Source organism: Populus alba, chromosome 14 (genome assembly GCF_005239225.2).
Source record: "Populus alba chromosome 14, ASM523922v2, whole genome shotgun sequence".
In the NCBI taxonomy this organism is placed as follows: Eukaryota; Viridiplantae; Streptophyta; class Magnoliopsida; order Malpighiales; family Salicaceae; genus Populus; species Populus alba.
This window is the reverse complement of record NC_133297.1, coordinates 11,082,697-11,105,790: the sequence shown is the minus strand read 5'-3', so window position 1 is coordinate 11,105,790 and position 23,094 is coordinate 11,082,697. Positions and strand designations below refer to the sequence as shown.

At 34.2% G+C, this 23,094-nt stretch overlaps 4 protein-coding genes across 5 annotated transcripts; 2 read left to right on the top strand and 2 right to left on the bottom strand.

Moving 5' to 3' along the window:
• Nucleotides 1–652: 652 nt before the first annotated feature.
• Nucleotides 653–1,599, top strand: LOC118041786 (uncharacterized). Its single transcript, XM_035049282.2, has one exon. It carries the CDS (start codon nucleotides 906–908, stop codon nucleotides 1,521–1,523), a length of 618 nt encoding a protein of 205 aa, XP_034905173.1. The 5' UTR covers nucleotides 653–905; the 3' UTR covers nucleotides 1,524–1,599.
• A 563-nt stretch (nucleotides 1,600–2,162) lies between these two features.
• Nucleotides 2,163–8,977, bottom strand: LOC118041785 (sialyltransferase-like protein 1). Of its 2 annotated transcripts, none has more exons than XM_035049280.2 (11): nucleotides 8,738–8,977; nucleotides 8,549–8,640; nucleotides 8,378–8,464; nucleotides 8,205–8,282; nucleotides 8,032–8,123; nucleotides 7,734–7,935; nucleotides 7,501–7,591; nucleotides 6,494–6,552; nucleotides 6,005–6,153; nucleotides 3,148–3,229; nucleotides 2,163–3,031 (listed from the first exon to the last, which is right to left on the bottom strand). In XM_035049280.2, the coding sequence occupies exons 1-11, from the start codon at nucleotides 8,838–8,840 to the stop codon at nucleotides 2,639–2,641; spliced, it is 1,428 nt and encodes a 475-aa protein (XP_034905171.1). In that variant the 5' UTR covers nucleotides 8,841–8,977; the 3' UTR covers nucleotides 2,163–2,638. The 2 variants fall into 2 exon arrangements, with proteins under 2 accessions (XP_034905171.1, XP_034905172.1); XM_035049281.2 differs by having other exon boundaries at nucleotides 8,549–8,637.
• Nucleotides 8,978–10,780: 1,803 nt separating this feature from the next.
• LOC118041787 (uncharacterized) lies at nucleotides 10,781–16,400 on the bottom strand. The gene is made up of 9 exons (XM_035049283.2): nucleotides 16,157–16,400; nucleotides 15,573–15,619; nucleotides 14,093–15,352; nucleotides 13,309–13,397; nucleotides 12,724–12,826; nucleotides 12,539–12,643; nucleotides 11,970–12,087; nucleotides 11,180–11,356; nucleotides 10,781–11,085 (listed from the first exon to the last, which is right to left on the bottom strand). The coding sequence occupies exons 1-9, from the start codon at nucleotides 16,314–16,316 to the stop codon at nucleotides 10,931–10,933; spliced, it is 2,214 nt and encodes a 737-aa protein (XP_034905174.1). The 5' UTR covers nucleotides 16,317–16,400; the 3' UTR covers nucleotides 10,781–10,930.
• A 1,287-nt stretch (nucleotides 16,401–17,687) lies between these two features.
• LOC118041788 (syntaxin-21) lies at nucleotides 17,688–21,003 on the top strand. Its single transcript, XM_035049285.2, has 7 exons — nucleotides 17,688–17,991; nucleotides 18,074–18,167; nucleotides 18,237–18,379; nucleotides 18,509–18,580; nucleotides 19,076–19,233; nucleotides 19,353–19,453; nucleotides 20,680–21,003. The coding sequence occupies exons 1-7, from the start codon at nucleotides 17,813–17,815 to the stop codon at nucleotides 20,743–20,745; spliced, it is 813 nt and encodes a 270-aa protein (XP_034905176.1). The 5' UTR covers nucleotides 17,688–17,812; the 3' UTR covers nucleotides 20,746–21,003.
• The last annotated feature ends 2,091 nt before the right edge of the window (nucleotides 21,004–23,094 follow it).

The following is a 23,094-nucleotide window of genomic DNA, read 5'->3' as shown; positions in this document are numbered from 1 at the left end:
AAAATTACTTTGTATATGATATTTTTAAAATACACATTTGATATCATAACTTTTTTTTTTCTCTGTTCAAGTATAACAACACAGACTTTAAATTTAAATAATATTTTTATTCTAATAGAATTTAGGAGTAATGTTATAACTCGATCTGAATCTCAAAATTCTAATTGGCTCGAGGCACATGATATCTTGATCAAGTTTTAAATAGGTAAAAAAGTTTTCCAACTGGCCTGATCAAATATGAGCAATCTATTAGGTTAATCTAAAATTTGATGTACCCATGTAAGATTTGTTTTTTTTTTATACAATTTTTTTTAATAAAGCTTTAAAAATATAAAATTAATTTATAAATATTTAGCTTCATATATTTTTTTATAATTTACATTTACAGATAATTGTGTTTTCACTTTTTCAAAGTATATATATATATATTCTTAACTTTTAAATTTGAAATAATTATATTATAACTTATATTTATATAAATTTCTTTTTGTTTTTTTTTATGGGATAAGTATATTACACTTCAAGTTTTAATTTTTTTATAATTTATATTTACATATATTATTTTTTAAAAAATTCATATGAAATATTCAAATTTTAAATATATTTTTTAATTTTTTCAAATTAACCAGTAGGACTAAAACTCGGTCCCTTAGGTGGATTACCTCTAATAAAGTTTAATAACTTTGAAATTTAGTTCTCAAAATACAACTTGGTAATGGCAAAATAAAATGTAAGTGGGAGGAACAACCTTCTAATTTTCAGACGAGCACCGCCTAGGATTCGTTTCTGCAACCCGAACCCGCACCGCTGTATAAAAATCCAAACCCGTAACCTTGCCAGCGCATTATAAAATCAAAACACGTCATTTTCTCATTAGGGTTTCAGGAAAAAAAAACCCAGCGGCCATGGCTTGCACAATCGACTTCCGTCGCCTTGACGAAGGCTTTGGTGGCAAAACTTACAAGCGCAAACGCGAAGAAGAAGCACTTCAATTAACCGCAACCTCAACCGCAACCGCAACCGCAACCGCAACCGCAACCGCCGATCCATCGATGGAGATTGACGCACCAGCGGCAAAGCGAACGGCTATACCTTCATCGGATAATCCAGACAAGCCGGTTGCCGTGGGAAAGCCGACATACGATGGGGTGATGGCAGGGAAGGTGTCGGGACGCAAGTGGAAGCAACCGAGGAAACAGAGAGCGTCGGCGAAGCACGTGAGTAAGAGGGGCACGGGATACGAGGAGAGGGAAAGAGAGAAAGAGATAAAGAAAGCGTACAGCGAGAGGAAGAATGAGCTGAAGGATGAGATTAGGAAGAATAAAGCGGAGAAGAGAAAGATGAGAGAAGAGAGAGAGAAGAGGAAGCAGGAGAATATATTGAAGTCTGGTACCAAGTTGCAGAAGATTACCAATCCTAAAACTCTCAAGAAGATTGCCAAGTCTAAGGATAGGAAGTTGCTTAAGGTTGTTCCCGATGATCTTGTTAACAAGAAAAGGAAGAATTCTAACAAGGAGGATTAGTGTTTTTTTCCCTGGGTTTTTATGTTAAATCTCTTCTTACTATTTATCTTGGATTCAAAGCAAGATTTTTTTAATAGTTCTGGTGTTCAATTCTATTGATAGAGATGAAAATTTTACCATGGCTGCATTCAAGGAGGGTGTTTCCCCCCCAAAAGAATCCGCACTTTCTTGAAAAGTACCATTGCTTGAGCGGTCCTTGAGAAAGGGAAATGAAACTCCCCACTTCCCAGTCAATATTCCAATTGGTTGTAGGTAAGAATTGCTTGTTCATGCATCCCCTTGAATAGAAAAGGGCATTGCATTTTTGGAGAATTCAATGTGTTCATTGGAAAATTTATAAGTGAATTCTGTGTAAAAATACATGAAGTTAATCTCAATGCAATGCGCTAAAAGAAGTTTTGCCATGACAAAAAAAAAAACATTACAATTGTAATGGAAAAAGGGAAGGCATCTCCTAGCAAAATATACTGTGACACAAAAAGCAGAGACAGCACCATCAACAAGAGCAGGCAATTAGCATCCACAGTATATATAATACAATATAAATTCGTTATCAAACAGCTGCTCAAGAACTCGGTTTTTTTTTTTTTTTTTAACAATAAATTTCAGCTCAATATATTTTACTCGTAAAAAGAATGAAAAAAAGGTAGAGATCAAACCACAGAAGCTGTACGTTCTTGAGATGCTCCACAAAACTTTAGGTTAGAACCCACCATAGCTTACATCGTAGAATATAAATGTCAATCCCAACAAAGGAGTTATGGATATTTGACCCATTACGACATTTTCTGGATTTGGATAACTCTGCCTTTACGTACTTCCCTCAGGGAAGAATCCTCACAAAGCAACGTGCATTTGACCATTAAATCAGTAAAAAATCTCTCCTTTGCAGACGATGAAGCTGGGTAATCTAAAATGCCACTGATTCCAGAAATATTCAGTATGAAAATGAAACTGTGAGATTCCTTCAATGGAGTGATCAGACAAAATGCTCAATCAACAAATTCAATCTCCAAATCGTACATCTTCATTGCAGTTCCAAGGTGGCACCCAGAAGAGGTCTGCTCTCAACCGAGGTTCAAAAAATACTGCCTTGCACCAACAAAATACATAGCTCATGCCTCGGATTTCAAGGAATGCCTGACGCATACTAAATCATCCAACCTGTTGCCATCCATTTTGTACAGAGACACACCTCCCATCTGAGCATAGTGATCCTGTGCTTCCTTTCTTAGACTTCCGAAAGGCATAACTTCCCATTTACTGTAATTTGAGTTTCTCCTCACATCACTTATGTCTGAAGATCCTGAGATAGGCCCACTGTTGTCAGGGTCCACATTGCCCCACACCTTGCAACTTCCAAACTGTTCCGAATCAGCAGCCTGATTAACATGACCCCTCTTTAAGCGCAAAGCCGCAGCATGAGCTCTGCTTATCATTTCTCGACTTGGCACATCTGACCAGTCTTGTGTCCTCTGGGCTCTCATGGGAGAGTGGATCCTAATGACCTGAAATGCATAAACCATAAAACACATTCAAGATATATAGCTTAATGCATAAGCTATCATCAAGATGAATCGATGAGATACATTGTTTTTCTGGGGAAAAAAGGTAGTAGTCTTACACCAAGGCACTCTAGGAGCTGGTAATATGCTCGTCCTTGAAGTGGATTATGCCCTTTCCTAGGCGTAGAGAAGTATCTTGTCCTATAAGAAATATAAAGATTATAGTCAGCACAAAACACAGCAAAAGGAAATATCACATCACAAATCTTCTATATATATATATATATGTATGTATGTATGTATGTATATAAATATATATATAATGCAGGATAATTTAAAATTTTTATGAGGACTAACAAGGGCTTGTATTTAGAAATTAGGATTTGTATACAAGTCTTGAGAGTTTTGATATTTGAAAAGAAAAACTCAACCAACTAGAAGTTCCAATTACCATGTACAAACCATGGAATACTAAGAATTCAACAAATTGTGATGTCAAACCACTATCTTCAATTAATTAAAGACCATTGCATATAAATACCTTTTATTCCTTAAGTAAAAAGAAATATCTAACAATTTGATTCTTGTGTAAAAAAATGGCCCACAATATATCTGATTGGCTAGTATCAAAAGCGATGCGTCAATTTGATTACAAAATAAGAATTTAAAAAATTTCTGTCTATAAAATAGGTTTTCTTATATTTGGAGTCATTAATTACTTATGATAAAAAAAACAAAAGACTCTTACCACCCGAGTGTTTCTTTCTCTATGGACATGTGAATGTTTGGCAATTAAAACAAATTTGCAAACTAGATCAGGATAAATTAAAAAACACAAGCACGGACTATTAAAGTAGTTAGCATCACGATAAAAAATAAATAGTTAGCATCAACAAAAGGCCTATTTAAGATGACTGCCAGGAAAAATAATGAACATTAGCTTGGATTTTTTTTTAAAGGGCATGGAAACATAATGAAGACCTTCTCAAATAAAAAGAACAAGAAAATACAAAACATGATTACGAATAATTTGATGGCATCTGTATTTGGAATGAGTTTCATTGAAGGAGGTTGAAGCGTTCAGCATCCTACATTGCCTTCAGGCATAGTACAAATGTTACATTGTTGCAAACAAAACTTCAACATAAAAATTATTTTTTATATAAAAATAATTTTTATTGAGGTTCACACACGCATAATTTAACAATAGACTAACCAATTACTGTGTTTCCTATATTTATTTTCTTAAATAGGTATAAAAAAAAATTATATCATGTTTTTTTAGTTTTCTTTTGTATATATTTTTTATTATGTTATTCTTTTTAGAATATTGTAAAGTTGATATTATCATCGATGTCAATCGATAATTCAATGTTGAGAAAAAAAACACTAATGATTTTGGAAGAAATTAAAGATGATGCAAAATTATGAAACTTTGAAGGCAATATGTGCAAGCTTGCTTTGGAGAAATGGATATGAAGATGGAGATCAGAGGTAGGGAGAGGAAGATATTTATGAATAACAATTTTATCTCTATCTTATAAAAGCAAACATATTAATTAATAATTAGTGTTATTTTTTATATATTAAAAAAGACACAAGGTTAACCTTGAAAAGAACAGAGAGGTTAACAAAACATCTGAACAAAAAATAGAAGCTCAAACTACAGGAATGAGTAGTAGATATTTAATGATTAAATTAATTAATCTTTTTCATCAAGCCCAAGAAAAGAATATTGTATTTTTTAATAAAGATAAACAAAACCAGTCAAATGAAGTAAAGAGATAAATGATTTTATATTAGAGAGATTTTTAAAAAAATCTACTTTTAATAATCAATGATAAAATGATTTTAGTCAATTTATAGAGTTTTTTTTTATAAGCAAAAGAATAGACAAGAAGACATGAAAAGATTAGATATGACTGATTTATTTGTTATGAAACATAAGAATATGTTCAGAAATGTGATTAAGAAAATAAATAATAAAGAATTAAACTATGCTTAATTGCATTTATCACGTGAATATGGATGCTTAACAAATAAATGATAATTATTAAACCATTAAGAGAAACTAAGGTCATAAAATTATGAAAAAAACTCAAATGAACACTAGATAAATTAAATAGAATGCAAAAAAATATCAACTTAAAATAGTTGACAATGAAGATTTTTTGTAATATACATTTTGGATTTATATTGGAAGAAAAATGACAATTAAAGTGTGTACAAAGTAAATTATGAAGTTAAACTTGAATTTTTAAGGCTATCAAAACTATGTGTTGAGACACCATACTAATAAAAATATGATAAGTTTAGTATAATTTGAGATTATTTATTATTTATAAAAACATTAAATATTATTATTTATATAACTATATATCATGATTTTATGCAAAACATTCTCGGGTATAAAAGAGTATAAAGATATTTCTAAAAACAAACATTATTTACAATTAAATATTAAAATTTATGATATGGTAAGAACTTAAGTAGTATGAGCTAATAAATATATTTTAAGAATTAGATTAGAATTATAAATGATGTAGAAATCATTAACTAGATTCAGAAACTAACTAAATATAATTGAAATTATTGATAAATAGTCTCTTCTATATTAGCATTTCTTTTTTTTACAGTGCTCATATATGTTAGTATTCACTCATTTATGTAAAAGAAAATAAAATAAATCATGGGCAAAACACGTATCATAAAAACTAGCATCATGTAAATATCAGGAAAACCATTTTTTTTTTAAGGAAATACAAATGGAAGACAATAATGGGGGTGATGATGGAATTGCAAAAGGTGCGAAAGAAAAAAAGAGACATTGTGATCTCAATGCACAATTGCGAACATATCATGATGCACTATTGAGAACATATCATGCAGACACAAGTCATGCAATTACCAAGAACACGACTATGAGAACTAAACTAACCAACATGAGTAAAATAGAGAATTGGGAATTAAACTTACCATTCAGTGTAGCCTGGATCAACAGTGAAACCATATATGTCTACAATGTCACACATTGAAAGTGCTAGTTCAATAGTTTTCATTCCGGTTCCTTTGGCACCTCTGCGTAGCACAATTCCTTGGAAAAGATAAACAGGATTTGGAATAAGCTGAGGTGAAAATATTAAAAATGTGTTAGTATGCGTTCAGTCTTGATCATGTAACCACAATTAGAAAAAAATTATTAATAAATTTCAATGTGAAAAGGAATTGATAATGCATATGGAAAGATATATATAGTAAGAAAAAGATAGTAATGAAATCAATCTAAAGTTTCTGGAGACCATGAATGTCATCTAATAAATGATGCTGGCTACCTTTATTTAAGTATTCCAGCATTACGGAGAACACATATGAAACAGTTTCATCCACTAAGCCATCTACTGAGATGGAAACCATCTAATTAAATGGAAAATAGACAAAATTAGTGATTTCAGAGATGGTTGTTACCTTTATCATTGCGTTGAAGTCTCTGTGGGTTTGACTTTTGATTATAAGCACCTCATCAGCTGCAGTAGGAAAAGCCTATAAGTACTGTCTTTTAAAATTGTGTAGAATACACACAGCTGGAGAAGAGATTGGTGGAGCTAGAAGAAATTTATAGCAAGTGGTTTCCTGTGATCCTCAAAGCAATTTCTCTTGTCCACATTTGTCTTCCTTCCACTTAAGGAAAAATAAAAGAGAAAAATAAAAGAAAACACTATGTTTTGTTCTTTTGCAAGTGACACAGGAGCTTTTAATTATTTTTTTTATTTCCACTTTATGTTTTATTTTAGTCAAGATTCATGTAACTATCATGTGACTTTTAAAAAATATTTGGATGGCTAGGATTTGATGGTTAGTTTCGAAGTTCAAATCATATATTTTAATGCAAACTTAGTATAAATAAGCTGCAAATGAAATTTAATGGCAATGTATTATTATATTTCATCCATAAACTACAGAAACTAAAGATTTTCTTAAACCCCATAAGTTATAATTCCCAGTTCCAACTTCTGTCCTACTTTTTTCTAGCTTTAACTCTGCTGATCTATTGCTGTTTTCTTCCCAACCCTACATCAGCAAGCAATCATGAGATTTCAGCCTGTGTTCTCAAAGCCATTGTGGTTTTGTAGAGCTAATGAACCAATTAGCATAGACTAGATTTCAGTCATTCATTGAAAGCGTTTAAGGATTTATGTACAAAGCAAATCCTGTGTGCTTCTTATGAAACATAACCACAGTAAGAGGCATTGCCCACATCTGATTGTGTCTTACATACAAATCCAACAAGAACGTCAACTACAGAAAAAAGGACTGTAGTGATTCATATGAATCAGTTGAGCATCAAAGTCATATGCCCTCATAAAACAAGATAAGAAGCACAATCCAACCAAGCATAACAAGTCAAAATATTTTCTAATAACCTCTGGAGATAACAGTTTCTTTTGCAGCATCAGAAAAAGACAAAAACTTACTCGATCCATTCAGGATCTTCACCATGTTAGCAGCAGCACCCCGAACCACAAGACGAAAATCCCTCTTTAGCCCAACATGCTTGGCATATTTCTACATAGTATATGCAAATGCAAAATCAGAATTTATCAAAAGAATAAAGTGGGGAAAGCCACATATAGTGTATTATTGTTAAAACGTATAAAAGAGTAAACTGAAACAATGCCACTGACTTGGACTAGCATTTCCCATTTACCTCATTAACCGGAGCCTCATTGTCCCTTATAACAGCATCATGACTATCAATCTCTGCTCCAAACTCTGTCTTCAGGAGATCTCCCGAGTTTCCAACAACTGCACAAGTGCGAAACTGCCGGGGATGAAAGGGAGGCTTTGCAGGAAGAATCACATTGAGATGGTCCTCGCAAAGAGCTCGATTGCTGCAGTTTTTAGCTCCCCTGGAATAGAACAAAAACAACCATCAAAAAAAGCTCCTCCAGCCAGAATTTGCAAAAAAATGAAACAACAATACAAAAATAAGCTAAAGATCATACAATTGAGCAATTCTTAAAGCTGCATAATCCAACCATCCATCAGGCCGAGTATCTAGATACTCCCTAGTGAGCACAGTCGTCATGTTCCGATACTGCACATTTAAGAATAGATTAGCGTTTCATGATTTCCCATAAAGCAGAATGAACAGAGCAGATACCGACAGAACGAGAACCTGTTCCCACAACAGAATGGCGTCACAAACATCGTAATCATACTCCAATGGTTCAAATTTTTTAAATTGCTGATTGTACTGCGATGACAACAAGAAGAAGAAGAGGAAATTTAGCAGGTTTTAACGTTAATCAAGGTAAAAAAAAAATTTGAGAGAAAGAAGCAGAAGCAGACCCAGGTGCTGTTAGTGCCTTGTGGAAACTTAAGAATCAACTTGCAATGATCCACTATACTCGCTGTTAGACCAAACCCTCTGTTCGCCTACATCATCATCATCATCATCATCATCTCAGATCTAACAATAACAGAACCAATCCGAATTTTAAAGGAAAAAAAAAGGCTAACCACGCATTGCTTAACAGAGGATTGGAAATCGGACAAAATCCGAATTTCTTTTTTGAAGTATTTATTGAGATCTGAGCTTCCATTATCACCTGCTATTATTATTTGTATACATATACATTAGGGTTTAATAATAGTAATCAAGAAGATAAAAAAGGATGGAAATCTGAAAAGAAGAGGAAGAAAAGCAACCAGTGAAGAAAGAGGATTGAATGACAAAAACAGCAAGAGAGAAAAACGCAGCAACGCAAACCAATTGCAGTATCGATGCTCTCTTGTTCTTCAGAGTTCTCATTTTTTTTCCTATGGTTGAAAAATAGCCGAGTCTTGAAGATTCTCACTGTTTTTCGTTCAACTGAGAATTCAGAGAGGAAACGACTCCATAGCAAGGCACCAGTAAGCTTTAGTCACCAAACTATGTCGTTTCATTTTGAACGTACCTATTCATGTATGTATGTGTATTGGATATTTCTAGAGTGTAATTCTTTAGTCGCTCAAGTCTTAGTTTAATTATAAGTTAGTCTCGTGTGTTGATTTAACTCTTGTATATTTGGAATTAGTGATTCCGATTGGTGGATTTTCATCAATAAATCCATAGATTAGTCTCTTTAATATCATTAGTGATGGATTAGCATGTTATATATATATATATATATATATATATATATATATATATGTTATTTTTGTCTAAAATCCATGTTTAAAAAAGTATCAAAGACATATTGATAATCCAACATTAATGGGCGCATGTGATTTTGACAAATTGTTAGATGTAACTTTTCTGGACTCAGTATATATGAATGTAATTGATGATTTTTATTTATTTATGTTGTTACCTGCTTTTTATTGTATTATTAAATAAATCATAATTTAATTTGATTATCAAATATTTTTTTAAACATCTTCTAAATTTTTTTCAAGTTAAATAAAAATTGATATGGCATACAATATCGTGTGGGCTGCTAATCCAATCTAATCTAAAATCGGTTTTGTATTAGGAAATATTTGAGAATCTAATAGTAATTATTTTTCAAAATATTTTTTATTAAAAAATACATTAAATAATATATTTTTTAAAAAAATTATTTTTGATATTAACATATCAAAACAATATGAAAATATCAAAAGAAAAGAAATTATTTTGAAGCAAAGAAAAATTAAAATAAAAAATAATTTTTTTTTTAAATTACGTTTGAAAATGTAAAAACAAAACAAGGCTCATGGAAATGTCACTTTGCATCTTATTCTTACATATTTTATATTAAATAAAACTTAAAATATGTGATGAATTCATTGCAGCAATAGATAATTTAATTATGGACTGCTTCAATAAATTTACATTTGTATCCATCAGTAATACAGGGATTTATTGATCTTTTTTACATTGACCCATTGGTGATTAAAATAGTGAACATGAGTATTATTATATTTTCATATTATTTTGTGGCAGTAAAAACTTAACATACTTCAAATTATAATGTCATAAAATCTCAAACATTTTTTTACTAATGTGAAGTATTGAATAATGTCTAAGATTATAATTTTTTTTTTGAAAATTTTAATAAAAATTTCTCTATTTTTATTAATACCTAATTATTAACACCTTCATTATATATCATTACAACTTCCATCTTGAAAAAAAGGGGACTAATTACTAACATGTAGTTGCACATATCTTAACAGCTTACATTTGCTCTTAATAACACTTCTTTCGTACTTGTATTCTTAAAAATAAAATAGGGAATATAATGAAATATTTTCTTATCATCTTGTCCTCAACTGTCATGTATTAATAAATCTTCAATATCTAACGTATCCACACCTGCTTTTTCTGCTGTACTTCCCACGGAAAAGCATACACAGCCATATCCATTTATCTCTCATCCTGGTGCATTTGCTTGAAGTCAATATGGGCATGCTGTTTAGCAGAGAAAAATGCGAGCATGTTGAGGAATTCACGCAATGATCCGTACAAAAGCTACTCCTGCTAGATTTAAAGATTTGTCATCTCTAATAATAAAAAAGCACCCGAGCATTTTGGCCATGGAAGTGGAGCGATTATCTATCTCTTGCTAACCCCACTCGCTAAGCAGTATTTCCCATAAATTTTGTGAGTGGAATCCGGCCACTCAACAAGATTTGAGGTTCACTGATATCAAACAAGAGTTCTACTGAATGGCATGTGTGATCCTTTCAATGGTCATACAACACAAATGGATAGTAGAAGGCACACACTGTACACAGAAAGATTCACATTTTATTCTTTCTAGAGCCATCTCCGGGTATCAGTACTTTTAGTTCATTTGTAGAATTCATGCACAAGGTTGGCCTCGGGATAAAAAGTAGCTGTTGCTAACCGCTGTTGAAAAGTTAAAAACCTAAGTTTCAGTAGCGCCGACCACCGGTTGTTGATAAGAGGACTCGATTTGGTTTCTTCCCTTTCTTACTAACCTCGTTCATCCTTGGCGGATCAACATTTTCTTCAGGTTTTGGTCTGGCTGTTACATTGGCAAACGATGATGGGCCTGGATTTGTTGAACCTACATAAGCAAATGGATTCAATAGACTGAACATGAAACATGCATATGCCATAAATCTTAAACGAGACCAACAAAATTTCTCGAAAAGTAATACCATTTAAATTGGAAGAATTGTTTCCTGGCTTGTTATTTTGTAGAGGAACATTTTCCTCAATTTTCAAGGCTGGAGAATCATGTCCAGCAGCAAAACCAAACCTTGCAACATTTGAGAACAGTATCCTCTCCCCTGCAACTGGAGGGCTAGATGACATCCGGGAAGAAATACCCAGGGCTAAAGAAAAGAAGAGCAGGGGACATAAGTGAAACACCGAGCAAAAAGTTCTAGCCACAAGAACATTTATACATTCAGAAAAATTCACTGAAAAGATTATGAGCCCAATGACAGCATTTATCGTAACCACTAGCATTGAAGATTTCGATTTGGTTCCAGAAAATACAAACGACACAAAACAGGTTCTAGTTTATCTAATGTCACAATTTCTTCTAGGAGCCATGTCTAATCATAAAAAGCTAAGAGCAAAATGCAGGGATCCTCAAGGGAATTTCAAGTAACAATCTCCCAGGCATGCAATAAAACTAGGTCAACTTGGAATTTTCTGGTTAGTTAACTATAATTCATGCATTAAGGATCAAGGAAATCTCTTTACTAAGATTTAGACCATTAGAGTATCCAACATAAGGCTTAAGCTATGGTGGAAGGGTCCATTACAGCACACAGGGCCATACCCAATTTAATTCTTAACCAATATGGGAATATCCTACAATTTCACTTTCTTTATTTATTTCAAATGGACATTTTGTCACCTTGAAATTGCTAACAGGTATCACAATTGCCTAGTTCTTAGATTTAGCCTAGTCAACATGTTCACAAAGTGCAATAATACCTTCGAAGTCTTCCATAGAGAAATTAGGGGAGGTGTCATAAGACGACTGTCCAAAACTGGGTAAAGTGGGCATAGAAGCAGAAGCAGCAGCTTCAGCCTTGATCTTCTCCTTTCGTTCCTAGGAAAAAAGAAGAAGCATATAATTCAAAAAACATGGGCAAATTGTTTTACACATTCACAAGGAGACCAAAAGAGATGAGCTCATGAATGACAAAATCAACAGCAGGAGCACAAAAATCTACAGTTTACCATGCATAAATGTGAAAGGTACAGGTAACTGTTATGAATAAGCACATGCTCTCGCGCGCAAACAGAAAAAAGTCTTCAAAATTTTCTTAAGATATCGATTTTGGATTTGCATAGTAGAGAGGGAGAGAAAAACTTTCATTCATGACAACTGACATTAAAAGCAGATGCAAAACATGATAACACTGAAGAGGCACATAATACTTTCATCAGAAAACAATTGCAAGAACTTCTGGCAGCTCAATAGATTCAGATTATTTTGTTCCAGAAACAAAGATTTATGTTGAGGTTGAAAAATGTCTACACTGCCCAAATAAACATACCTTGTTGGCAAGTTGCTTCCGCAGCTTTTCACGTTTCTTGATTTCATCCATGAATGGAAGCAGGGCATTGGGAGGTAGTGCAGTATTCAAATCAATTTCACACAGCTGAAAAATAGAAGGTCACCAATAAGAAATAATAAAGATATATGATGATACATGTAGAACAGTCAACAGTGAAAAGGTACCTGAAATGTTGTTGTTAATGAAAAGTGACTTAAATAACGGTAGCGCCTTCTCATGGCCTCTGACTGGGTAATTGTCTCCAACTGCAAGATTGTTCCACTTACTCTGCAATGAAAAAAAAATCTTCAATTAAGAAGAGAAACGTATACGATGAGGATTTGATAAGGGCTAAGAAGTATTTTGATTCTTCCAACCCAATATGAAGAACCCTACTGTATCTATTCTCTCATTTATACATGACCTAGAACTTCAATTTTTAGAAGATTAAAACAAAAGCTACAAAGCATTACTAAAAGCAAATTGATATTATTAGTGTAAAATATGCATGCACTTTGATGAAATTAAAAAGTTAAAAATATTTGTACAATCATATTTAGTGTCCCTGCAGAAGGTATGCCATGAGCAAAAGTGATATGAAATACAGTGCTTTTTAGATATTGAAGATTAGGTTCTAAAATTGTAACACATTTATTGAACAGGAACCGGCACATCCTTCAATACCTGGATTAAGTACAGAGAAAAACAGTCACAGCATAAGCAATTTATCTGGATTAGGTACAGAGAATTTTTTTTATCTTAGGCCAAACCTGTGAGGCAGCAAATCATAGCTCCCATAATGGTGCAGAAGACACTTCATGTTCAATGGGTGAAGAATGAGGTGCTGACCATCAATTGCCTGGAAAAGACAGACATTCAGGAATAAGTAACAGAAACTTCACATCACATGCCACACTTCAACAGTAAGAAATAATGGTATTTGCTATAGCAATAACAAAATGTCATGAATACTTGGAAGCATGAAGCAATGAGCAGAAAACTTCTTAAACGATCATTGGCATTCTGGTTACTTCTGTTCACTGTTAAGATAACAGTACCGTCCATTTGTAATTTTCATCAAGAGGCCAATTATCAGAGAGCCCAATCCTTTTCATCGACTACAAACTTACACTTAAAAATACCATTAAATGCACTTAGTTTACTTCCACCGTGTTCTTTCATTTACTTGCTTCCATTGTGTTCTTTCATTTCATTTTGCACATATTATACAGATGACAGTCTATGCAAACCAATCTTTCAGACACATGGAACAAATACAAATAAAGAGCAAACTCCGCCAAAGCATGTTAAGCCTGCAATTCAACAGTTTCTTTTGTGTGTTTGCGATATCAATAAAACCATGTTAGTTATCAACTTATGAGCAGTGCTGAGTAGGGCAAGCAATCCTGAACACACTTATAAATTGAAGCCCTTGTCCCGGTTCTTGGTCCCTATCAGACTCTGGAAATTTGTTACAGTTCTATCCTCTTAAGTAAACAGAGAGGTAAATAAGCAATAAAGACGAAAATGAAATACAAACTCAACAGCACAAACCTGGTAGAAATTGTACGACTCCTTATCCTTAACGTCTCTATAACCATTTGCATGTGTCTGGAAATTCTTATTTTCTTCATATGAGGATGACAAAGCACTATCTTCATCTTCTGGTGACTCAACCACATCCCCCATCACATTATCAGACCCCTTATTTTTGTTATTGATATCAATAGATGGTGTTGCAGATCTAGAACTACAGGCTTTGTGCTCACCTTTAGCAGTAGTTAAAGTTGACAAAAGCCCTTGAGATCCCTTCTGACTGTTGCTAACATTGAATCTATCATCATGGCATGCCTTCTGCTCATTCCAATACTTCTTCCTCTTTTCTAACTGCTCCATTGCAGCGCAAACATATGGAAGCTTCTCTAAATCATCCACAAGACCTGAATCTGCTCTGACTAACCAACTATCCAAATCTGATATTGCTTTTCTTACTGACAATTCCACATCTGAAGTGAAAGTGAACTTTGAGAAGGGATCATAGATGTTATCGTTGCAACACAGTTCGGTCTCTGCTTCTGGTTCAATTTTCTTCAATGGAACGAAAGAATGTTTTTGTCGAGTTAGAAGCATGAACTCTATAGTTTCACCAATGCAATACTGCTTGACTTTCTCAATATAGATGGTGTACAGATCTTTTGGAGATATCATCACAAAACATAGGGGGCATCTTTTGAAGCAATCGCCTTTATGATCCTCCTCGCCCATTAACAAGTAACGAAGAATACAGGGAAAACAAAAAATATGTCCACAAGAAGTTATCTGTGGGCATAGAGGATATTCCAGGCAAATTGGACACTGCACTGGAAATGTGGTGGAATACCTAACACAAATTATGTCCTCCCATTTAAGCATTTTATCTGGATCCAATGATTCAGGAGCATAGCTTCCAGTATCTAACACAACGAACTTGTAATTAGCCTGAAGGAACAAATCCTTGTTGTAAGCCTTTTTCTTTTGTGGCCGTCTTGGAGGAGGAGCCCTTGGTTGAGGACGAGAAATGGGGTCATAATGAAAATTGAGCAAATGATTGGCATTAGTCATCTGGGCTCTTCTTCCTGAAGCATGTGTAGTTCCTCCTCGAGAGTTGACAGACCCAACACTTTGTTGACTTTGAGGAGAGGCAATGTTTCCTAACATATTTCCTTTAGACTGGACACATCCAACCCCTCCACCACCTGACTGAGATGGAGAATTTGTGAGCGCATTTTGGTGGGCCCAACTTCTTTTACTATTTGGTGTCCCTAATTCATTCACCTGAATAGAGATACAAAAAAGAACGAACACAAGCTGTCAGCTGTAGTGGTTAACCACTATTGTCACTGTTTCAACTATGCCGTTTCTTTTATGTTCCTTGGATATCTAAAGAATGGGTAAAACTATCCTTTTGTGGTTCAAGTTTATGAACTTCATCCAACAAATGCACCCATAAGTTCATCAGCAGATTCTACGATTGAACTTCAAATTGGTACCTTACCTCTGCGGAGGATCCGGCAGAATCTTCTGTAACTGGAGCCGATTTGCCTGCCACAAAAGTTGCACTAATCAAACATGAACACAGTAAGTCTCTGAAGACTCTCTTACGGGTATAAGAACAACTCTTGATGCTGGCCAGGACATCTTAGATATGCTATACTCACATTATAATGTGATCCGAATTGTTTTATGATTCTAATTTTCAGTTTTTTATAACTTAATCTGATTTTAACCATAAAAATCATGGATAGATAAATAAGGATTGCATTGCAAAAACAAATGCAGTAAAAAATAGTAAGTAAACAATTTCATTGCATTTTCAAACAAAAACAAAATTAACCTCTTTCACGTTTCCTTTTCTTTTTAATTTCATTTAGTTTTTCACCTCTGCATAAATAAATAAATTCAAGTGAAAAATCCAACTCTCAATTAAGCACGTGAAACATAAGCTATTATATTCACCCAACGAATCACACAAACAAACAAAGAAGTTAAATAAAGAGGAAAAAACATAAGCTTCAAAAGAAGTTAAGGAAAAATAGTAGAAATCAATTAAGGAAATGGAGGAAGAAACCCTAGAAATACCAGAGAGGTGCTGAGACTGAGGCTGAATCTGGGATTGGAGGGAGAGAGGGGAGCGAGATTGTGGAGGAGAGCCATGACTGGAGTAATTAGGGTTTAGAGGAGGAGATTCAAGCGAAGAAGACGATGCGGAACCTCGGACCTGTGTAGGCAAGATGGACATGAAATTTTCAACCTGAAGTTTTTGCCTCAGCGATTTAGAAATTTTTTTCTCGTTTACCTTGCCTCGTTAATGAACTTTTTAATACACTACGCTTTTTATACTTGACCGCATATATATTGTTTTCTTAATTTACAATACCATCCCTGGCTTTTGTGCCTCTTCTACGCCATATTTTTTGGTAACAAATTTCAGCTCAGTCCTTTGAGCACAAAATATTGTAAACCGAAATCTCTCAATAGTGAGAAAGTTGACTTGTAACGATTTACTAGGTGGCTCATGTCAATAACTTGATATCAAATATTTACTTTCCTTATAATTTTAAGTTTCAATTATGTGATTATTAATATAATAATTATTAATTTTAAAATCCGTAAAATTACTCAAGTATATATAAAATAACCCGAATGTCATATTAATAAATAAAAAATTAACTTGTGTAATTATTATATATAAAAATAAATTCTGAATTTGATGAAACTATTTACATTAACTCACTGCTATCTTGTATATTAACTAACATAAAGTATCAACCCTTAATTTATGAATAATTTATTTTTTCAGCTCAAATATAAATTCTATAATCAAGCTTTCTTCTATAATTGTAGCCTGTGAAAAGTCTATTATTTATCTATTTTTTTATTTTATGATTCATCATTGACTCCATCCATGAAATACTGTATAAAATATTAGTTTATTTTGGATCACCACATAAACATTCTTACCATTTTCTCATACTCACTATTTCATTCTTATCCTTATATTTTTCTCATTTCTCTTTCATATTTACTTATTTAAGCATTAAATAATCTCTCCACAAGTGACTTATTTTTTTAGCAATATATATCCGAGTTCAACTACAAAGTCTATAATAAAATCTACGTCTTGGTTTAGGATTACAAACCGTGGAAAATTCCATTGTTTGTGTAAAGTTTTTTTTTAAAAAAATTTGATTAAAAGTATTGGAATTGTCCAACATTGCTTCACTTTAGCTATCTATTACTTTTTATTATTTTGAAAAAAAGATATTGCAGGTTGATATTTGGACAGTGAATCAAATAATATAGAATACTGTATTTTAAGTATAAAATTGATTTTTATTTATTCATATATATCTTTTCTTTTAAGAATTGAAATTAGTTAATTCATATTGAAATGAAATATAGGTTCTCTATGGTGTTAATTCGTTTATGTATGGGTTAACAAGAGAACTAGTTTTAAACAGGAAGGACCAACTAATAGTATGAGCCAAAACTAGAAAAAAGTTAAAGTGTTGGGACTGATTCATAAACAATGTGATAAATTGGAGACTAATTTGTAGTTTTATTTTTACTTCATAAATGGGAGTATTATTGGTAAGACTTTTTGACTGGTTGGCATATTCTTCTTCCTTTTTGCACAGTAACGGATCACTGCTCGCTCACTTCTCTTACTTCCATTTCCATTTCCATTTCAATTCCAAATCACTCTACTGGTTTTTAGACAGAAAGCGGAAGATCATGAGCTTCCAAGATTTTCAAAATGGCAAGAGACCTTCCTCCAGTTCTTCCACTTCCAGAAGCCCATCGCAAGCGGTGGCGGCCGGTATTTTCCAAATCAACACAGCCGTTGCCGGCTTCCGTCGTCTTGTCGATGCCATCGGAACCGACAAGGACACTCCTGAACACCGACACAAACTGTCTGTCTTCCTTTTTTGTGTCAATCGCTTCCTCTGTAAATCAATGTATTAATTAACATCGATTCTTCAATCACATTAACAGGCATAATTCAAGGCAACGGATTCTGCAGTTAGTTAAAGAGACTTCTGCTAAACTCAAGTCGTTGAGCGAACTCGACCACGATCCTGACATCAATGTATTTTTTTTATTGCCTTGCTAATTTGATTTTTATGCTACTAATTGTGATTGTGATTCTTAATTGAAGCCGAGCAAGAAAATTGAAGATGCGAAGCTAGCAAGAGATTTTCAAATCACATTGCAAGAGTTCCAGAAAGTTCAACAGCTTGCTTCTGAGCGCGAGTCCACTTACTCTCCTTCTCTTCCTCCTCAATCTTCTTTGCCTCCTTCGTGCGTGCACTAACTTTTATTTTCCTTGCTTGTTTCTACTTTTTAATTTTTGCCTGTTATTTTTTTGCTGTTACCTTTCAAAATTTGTTAACTTTGCTGGTTTTTTTTTTTTCTTGTTTTGGGATACAGCTCTGGCTCCGGTGAATATGTGATCGCTAGTATGGATCAAGATAACCAACCTTTTTTAAGGGAACAGAGAAGGTATCTGTGTTATTTGCCTACTCCTACTCTTGACTCGTGTATCAAAGTTTCTGCTGCTTCTTTTTGGAATTTTGAGTTGTCATTTGCAAGTATGTCGGGATATATTAAAACAGTTGAATTTGCAAATCTGTTGATGTGTACAGAGTCAAATCAGTTACACTGTCTGTACAGAAGCTTGAGCAAGTAATTGTTGTCAATTTTCATCGGTTGTGGTTGTGTTTGTACTCGTTGGGTTGCTGCTTGTCTTTCCTTTTCGTAATCGGATTGTAATCGTGTGTCTTTTTCTGTAACGTGTTTTGTGTAGCTCGTTTCTTAACATACCAGTGCAAACTAGCTACCCCCACTTTGAGACCCTTTTTTTTTCTCGTTGAAATCTTAACAAACCCCTTGTAGATTCATTTTCTTCAAAGAAGGAAAAAAAGAGCAGCGTTGTTGCTTTTATTGGAAGATTCAAACAACCTTCATTGATTCTTGTCCTTGAACAAAAACGTGCAGGCAGGAGGTAATACTTCTGGATAATGAAGTCGCATTTAATGAAGCCATAATTGAGGAAAGGGAACAGGGTATTAGAGACATAGAGGAACAAATTGGAGAAGCAAATGAAATATTCAAGGATCTTGCTGTTCTAGTTCATGACCAGGGTGTGGTTATTGGTGAGTCCCCGATCCCTATAAGATGGATTTTTCCTTTGTGCCAGTTACTCTTAATTGACACTTGTGGCCTTTTTTGCTTTCCTCTTACAATATCTAATTTATTTATTTCATTACAACAGATGATATTCACTCAAACATTGATTCTTCTGCTACTGCAACAACGCAAGCAAGAGTTCAGCTATCAAAGGCTTCGAAAACCGTGAAATCTAAATGCTCGTGGGTAAGTAGTCAATTCTATTAAGTTAAGCTAATAAACGTTGACTCAATGTTATGCCTTGTGGTAGCATTTGGACAGAACTGGCTTTCAGATATAAAATGCTAGGTCATTTCTTAATCAGTAGAAGAAAAATGTTACAATATGAAGGACATAAACTAATATGAAGGGATGACATCCCGCACTTGGTTACAGATATATAGTCCATCACCTTGTCCATCTCTGTTTTCTTTTTATTGAATTCAGGAACCGGAATTTTCTACGTGAATTTGTGTGTGAAAACATTAAATACCAACCAGTACTGGTGGAAGTGTGAAAAATAATAGCATTGTATGTGAAATGACAAAAACATAGAAATCCCAATAGAATGTAATGGTGTTCTTTTCTTTTTTGTCCATTTGGTTTGGCTTCATGGCAGTCACAACTCCTGTATATTCATGTCCATTTGTAATTGCTTACTGTACATAGAAGGATAAAACCAGCTGTTATTGTTGCCATCACCTTTCCTTGTTCATCTTCTCGTTTGCTAGCAAGTGATATGGACTATTAAGGCCTAGATGAATATGATCTACAATTGTGAAATGTCTTTGTAAGGCTAGTTGATTTTTACCTCTGCAATGTAGTTTCCGTGGCCTGGAGTATTTGGGTTCATATTATTTTTGCCTTTTTGAAATGTGGAAAAGATGTGACAGTTTTTGTCATTTTCACAAACAGTGCTATTATTTTTCAGTCAATAACTCATTCCAGCAGAAATAGCTTCCAATCACTATAAATATCAGTAACGAGTCAATTTGTCTTTATTGGGTTTGTTAAATTATCATCATATATTTTCCCGTTCCTTTAGCAGCCAGGGTCCAGGATAAGAAAAAAATAGCACAGATTTACAAGGCGGGTTAGAAAGTCATGCACCATCTTGCCTTTTTGAAATGTGGAAAAAGTCGGGTAAAAGTAAAGATAAGTTCATTCATATAAAGCAAAAAACCAAATAGTTCTATCATATGTTAAAGAAAACACACAACAAGTTCCCTTTTATAATCTGTATTAAAAGAATATTCATATTTAATTGTGCTGTTTATATTGCTCAATTTTTATATTAAAAAATAATAATTCGAGGGGAAATTTGGACTTGGGATAATTTTCCGATTCTAGCTATTATTTGTGGCCTTTTGTCCATGAAGTATTTACATTCTTGAAAGTGCTGTTATCGTGATATTGCTATTTCTTTTTGGCAGTGTTGGTGGCTACTGGGAATTGCTGTAGTTGTACTCGTTGTCCTTCTCCTCATCCTCATTTTATAGTGTGCAAGTACATGAGTGCATTTGTGGTGTGCCTTCACAGTACGAAGTTTTGAGTGGACTTATTGTAACTTTGATATATCTCCATTTCCTCCCCGCATGTTATTGGCGTGTATAGAGTGTAATGGCCGTTGTTTTCTTTCTCGTCCATTTGGTTTGGCTTTGCGGCAGTCACAACTCCTGTATATGTATGTCCATTTGTAATTGATTACTGAACATGGAGGATAAACCAGCTTTTATTGTTGCCATCAGTTTTCCTTATCGGCAGATCGCATCTTCTCGTTTGCTAGCAAGTGGCGTGGACTATCAAGGCCAGGATGAATATGATCTACAATTGTGAAATGTCTTTGTAAGGTTAGTTGATTCTTACCCCTGCAATGTAGTTTCATTTGGGTTTAAATCATAGGGTACAGCAGCTTCGGGAGCTTGGAAAAGATTTGACTATTCCACCAATATCAATGCTGGTAGAAGGATCTGTTTCGTTTATCAATTTCAGCCCTCAAAGTAGTTTTTGCCTGGATGATATGGTGATGTGTTCTCCATTCAGCGGTGGAAGCAATCTCAAAATTCTTGGGTGTAAATAGATCAAGCTGGCTAATGTGGGACGGTTGCCGATTGCATTTCCAGGGGACATTGGTGTTTGCTAACCTTGGCAGCATGTGATAACAGAGATGTTTGTAAGCCGATGAAACAAAGTTTAGAGGGCTATGCTGTTCCAAACCCTGGGAATCCCTGATTCCGGCCCGTTGTTTCCTCAGAACAACGGAGGCAAAATCAATGGAAGGGAAGAAGAAGAGTAGGAGAGAAAATGGGAGATGGAATATTCCTCCACGCGTTTACATTGCCAAACCCTTCTACCCGTTTTCCTTTTTGTTTGGAAACAGTGTTTTTTTAAAATTTATTTTTTTATTAAAAATAATTTTTTTTTATGTTTTTAAATTGTTTTAATATGTCATGTTAAAATTAATTTTTAAAAAATAAAATAATTTTATCTTAATATATTTCTAAATAAAAAATATTTAGATTGATCCTACAATAACAATTCCAAACCCACACCTTCATATTGCTTAAAATACCTCCAATTCCGCCACCTAATCCTCTGTCTCCTCGTTTCCTCCGCCCACCAAACCCTAAACTTTCTGACGGCAGCGCTCCCATCCGCCGCTTCACTCCTCTCCAATCTGTTAAAATCTTCTTAACACGACCAAGTGATTGAGAATGAAAATAGGAGTAGAACAGAAGAAGAAGAGGAGGAGAAAGAGAGTTGACAGTTTTAGTAAACTGAAATTCTTATTTCTTCATTGCCAAGATTCTCTACAACCTTTCCTTTTATACAATCAATCTCCCTCCTAACTTCTAAGAGAATTCTAACTAACCAACTAAATAAATAGCTAATTACTAACTACTTGCCACGTAAGAGCTTTCCTAAGATTCATAACAATTCCCCTTCTTATGAGATTCATGTCCTCAGTAATCAAGGCAAGGAATTGAGTATTAAGCTCTTCTAAATTAATCCCATGGCCACAGCTCGTTCTTCATAATTTTCCTGTCTAGAATGGCCATGAGACTAACCCTGACTCTTCCTTACTCCTCAACCTTGCCTTCGTCCATTATTAGAACCTACTTTTACATCCAACAACCTTGTCTAGAGTGGTGAGGAGGGGTTGACTAAGTGTGATTTGGAGGATTCTATGTTGAGAGCGGTGGCTATTTTGGATCTGGTTTTTGTGGTTAATGTCATGTTTGTCGTGCTCATTGTTATGGTTGTTCATGGTGTTTTTGCTAAGATTTTTAGGGCTTGGGGTTAGGAGATTAGGAGTATGTTATGAAGCTTTGCTATCTACGGCCTCTTCTGCTGCTGATTCTTCGAATCATATCCAAATGAAGGCTTTGACGGGCATGCAGGCTTGATCTTTGGGTGGTTCTTTCCTTTTATTTTGATATGAGATGCATGATAATTACGAGTGTTTACATGCTACGTGAGAGTCGAAGAAGAAGGAAAGTTATTGCATCACTTCTTTTGACACTTCACGTTGATTGATTGAATGAGACATGGTAACCTCCTGAAACTTGACGAGTACTTTTTGTGCATACAAAACCCTTTTGCTTTCTTGTTTTTTCAGCCCCGTTTCCTTTGATTTTGAGCCTCTTTTCCTCATTTTCTTCCCTCGTCGTGTGCTTCTTCATTTCTTACTTGGTTACTGTTCATTTCAGTGACTATACTGAAGTCCCTGTCAAGTAAGGTGTACCTTGTTTCTGTATCATGCATTTTGCTTTTCCTGCCCAATAATGCATTTAGAACAATGAGAAAGCTGACACTTTACAAGGCAATTCACAACGGATACTATAGAA

What these genes read in the sequence shown, in the direction of transcription:
- LOC118041786 (XM_035049282.2), top strand. Translation starts at nt 906, where the DNA reads ATGGCTTGCACAATCGACTTCCGTCGCCTTGACGAAGGCTTTGGTGGC.
- LOC118041785 (XM_035049280.2), bottom strand. Translation starts at nt 8,840, where the DNA reads ATGAGAACTCTGAAGAACAAGAGAGCATCGATACTGCAATTGGTTTGC. An exon ending in AAGGCACTAACAGCACCTGG is followed by an intron (nt 8,283 to 8,377) that starts GTCTGCTTCTGC and finishes TTGTCATCGCAG; the next exon opens with TACAATCAGCAATTTAAAAA. An exon ending in GCTTTAAGAATTGCTCAATT is followed by an intron (nt 7,936 to 8,031) that starts GTATGATCTTTA and finishes GTTCTATTCCAG; the next exon opens with GGGAGCTAAAAACTGCAGCA.
- LOC118041787 (XM_035049283.2), bottom strand. Translation starts at nt 16,316, where the DNA reads ATGTCCATCTTGCCTACACAGGTCCGAGGTTCCGCATCGTCTTCTTCG. An exon ending in TATGATTTGCTGCCTCACAG is followed by an intron (nt 12,827 to 13,308) that starts GTTTGGCCTAAG and finishes TTTTCATTGCAG; the next exon opens with AGTAAGTGGAACAATCTTGC. An exon ending in GGAAGCAACTTGCCAACAAG is followed by an intron (nt 12,088 to 12,538) that starts GTATGTTTATTT and finishes CTTTTTTCCTAG; the next exon opens with GAACGAAAGGAGAAGATCAA.
- LOC118041788 (XM_035049285.2), top strand. Translation starts at nt 17,813, where the DNA reads ATGAGCTTCCAAGATTTTCAAAATGGCAAGAGACCTTCCTCCAGTTCT. An exon ending in CCTGAACACCGACACAAACT is followed by an intron (nt 17,992 to 18,073) that starts GTCTGTCTTCCT and finishes TCACATTAACAG; the next exon opens with GCATAATTCAAGGCAACGGA. An exon ending in ACCACGATCCTGACATCAAT is followed by an intron (nt 18,168 to 18,236) that starts GTATTTTTTTTA and finishes TCTTAATTGAAG; the next exon opens with CCGAGCAAGAAAATTGAAGA.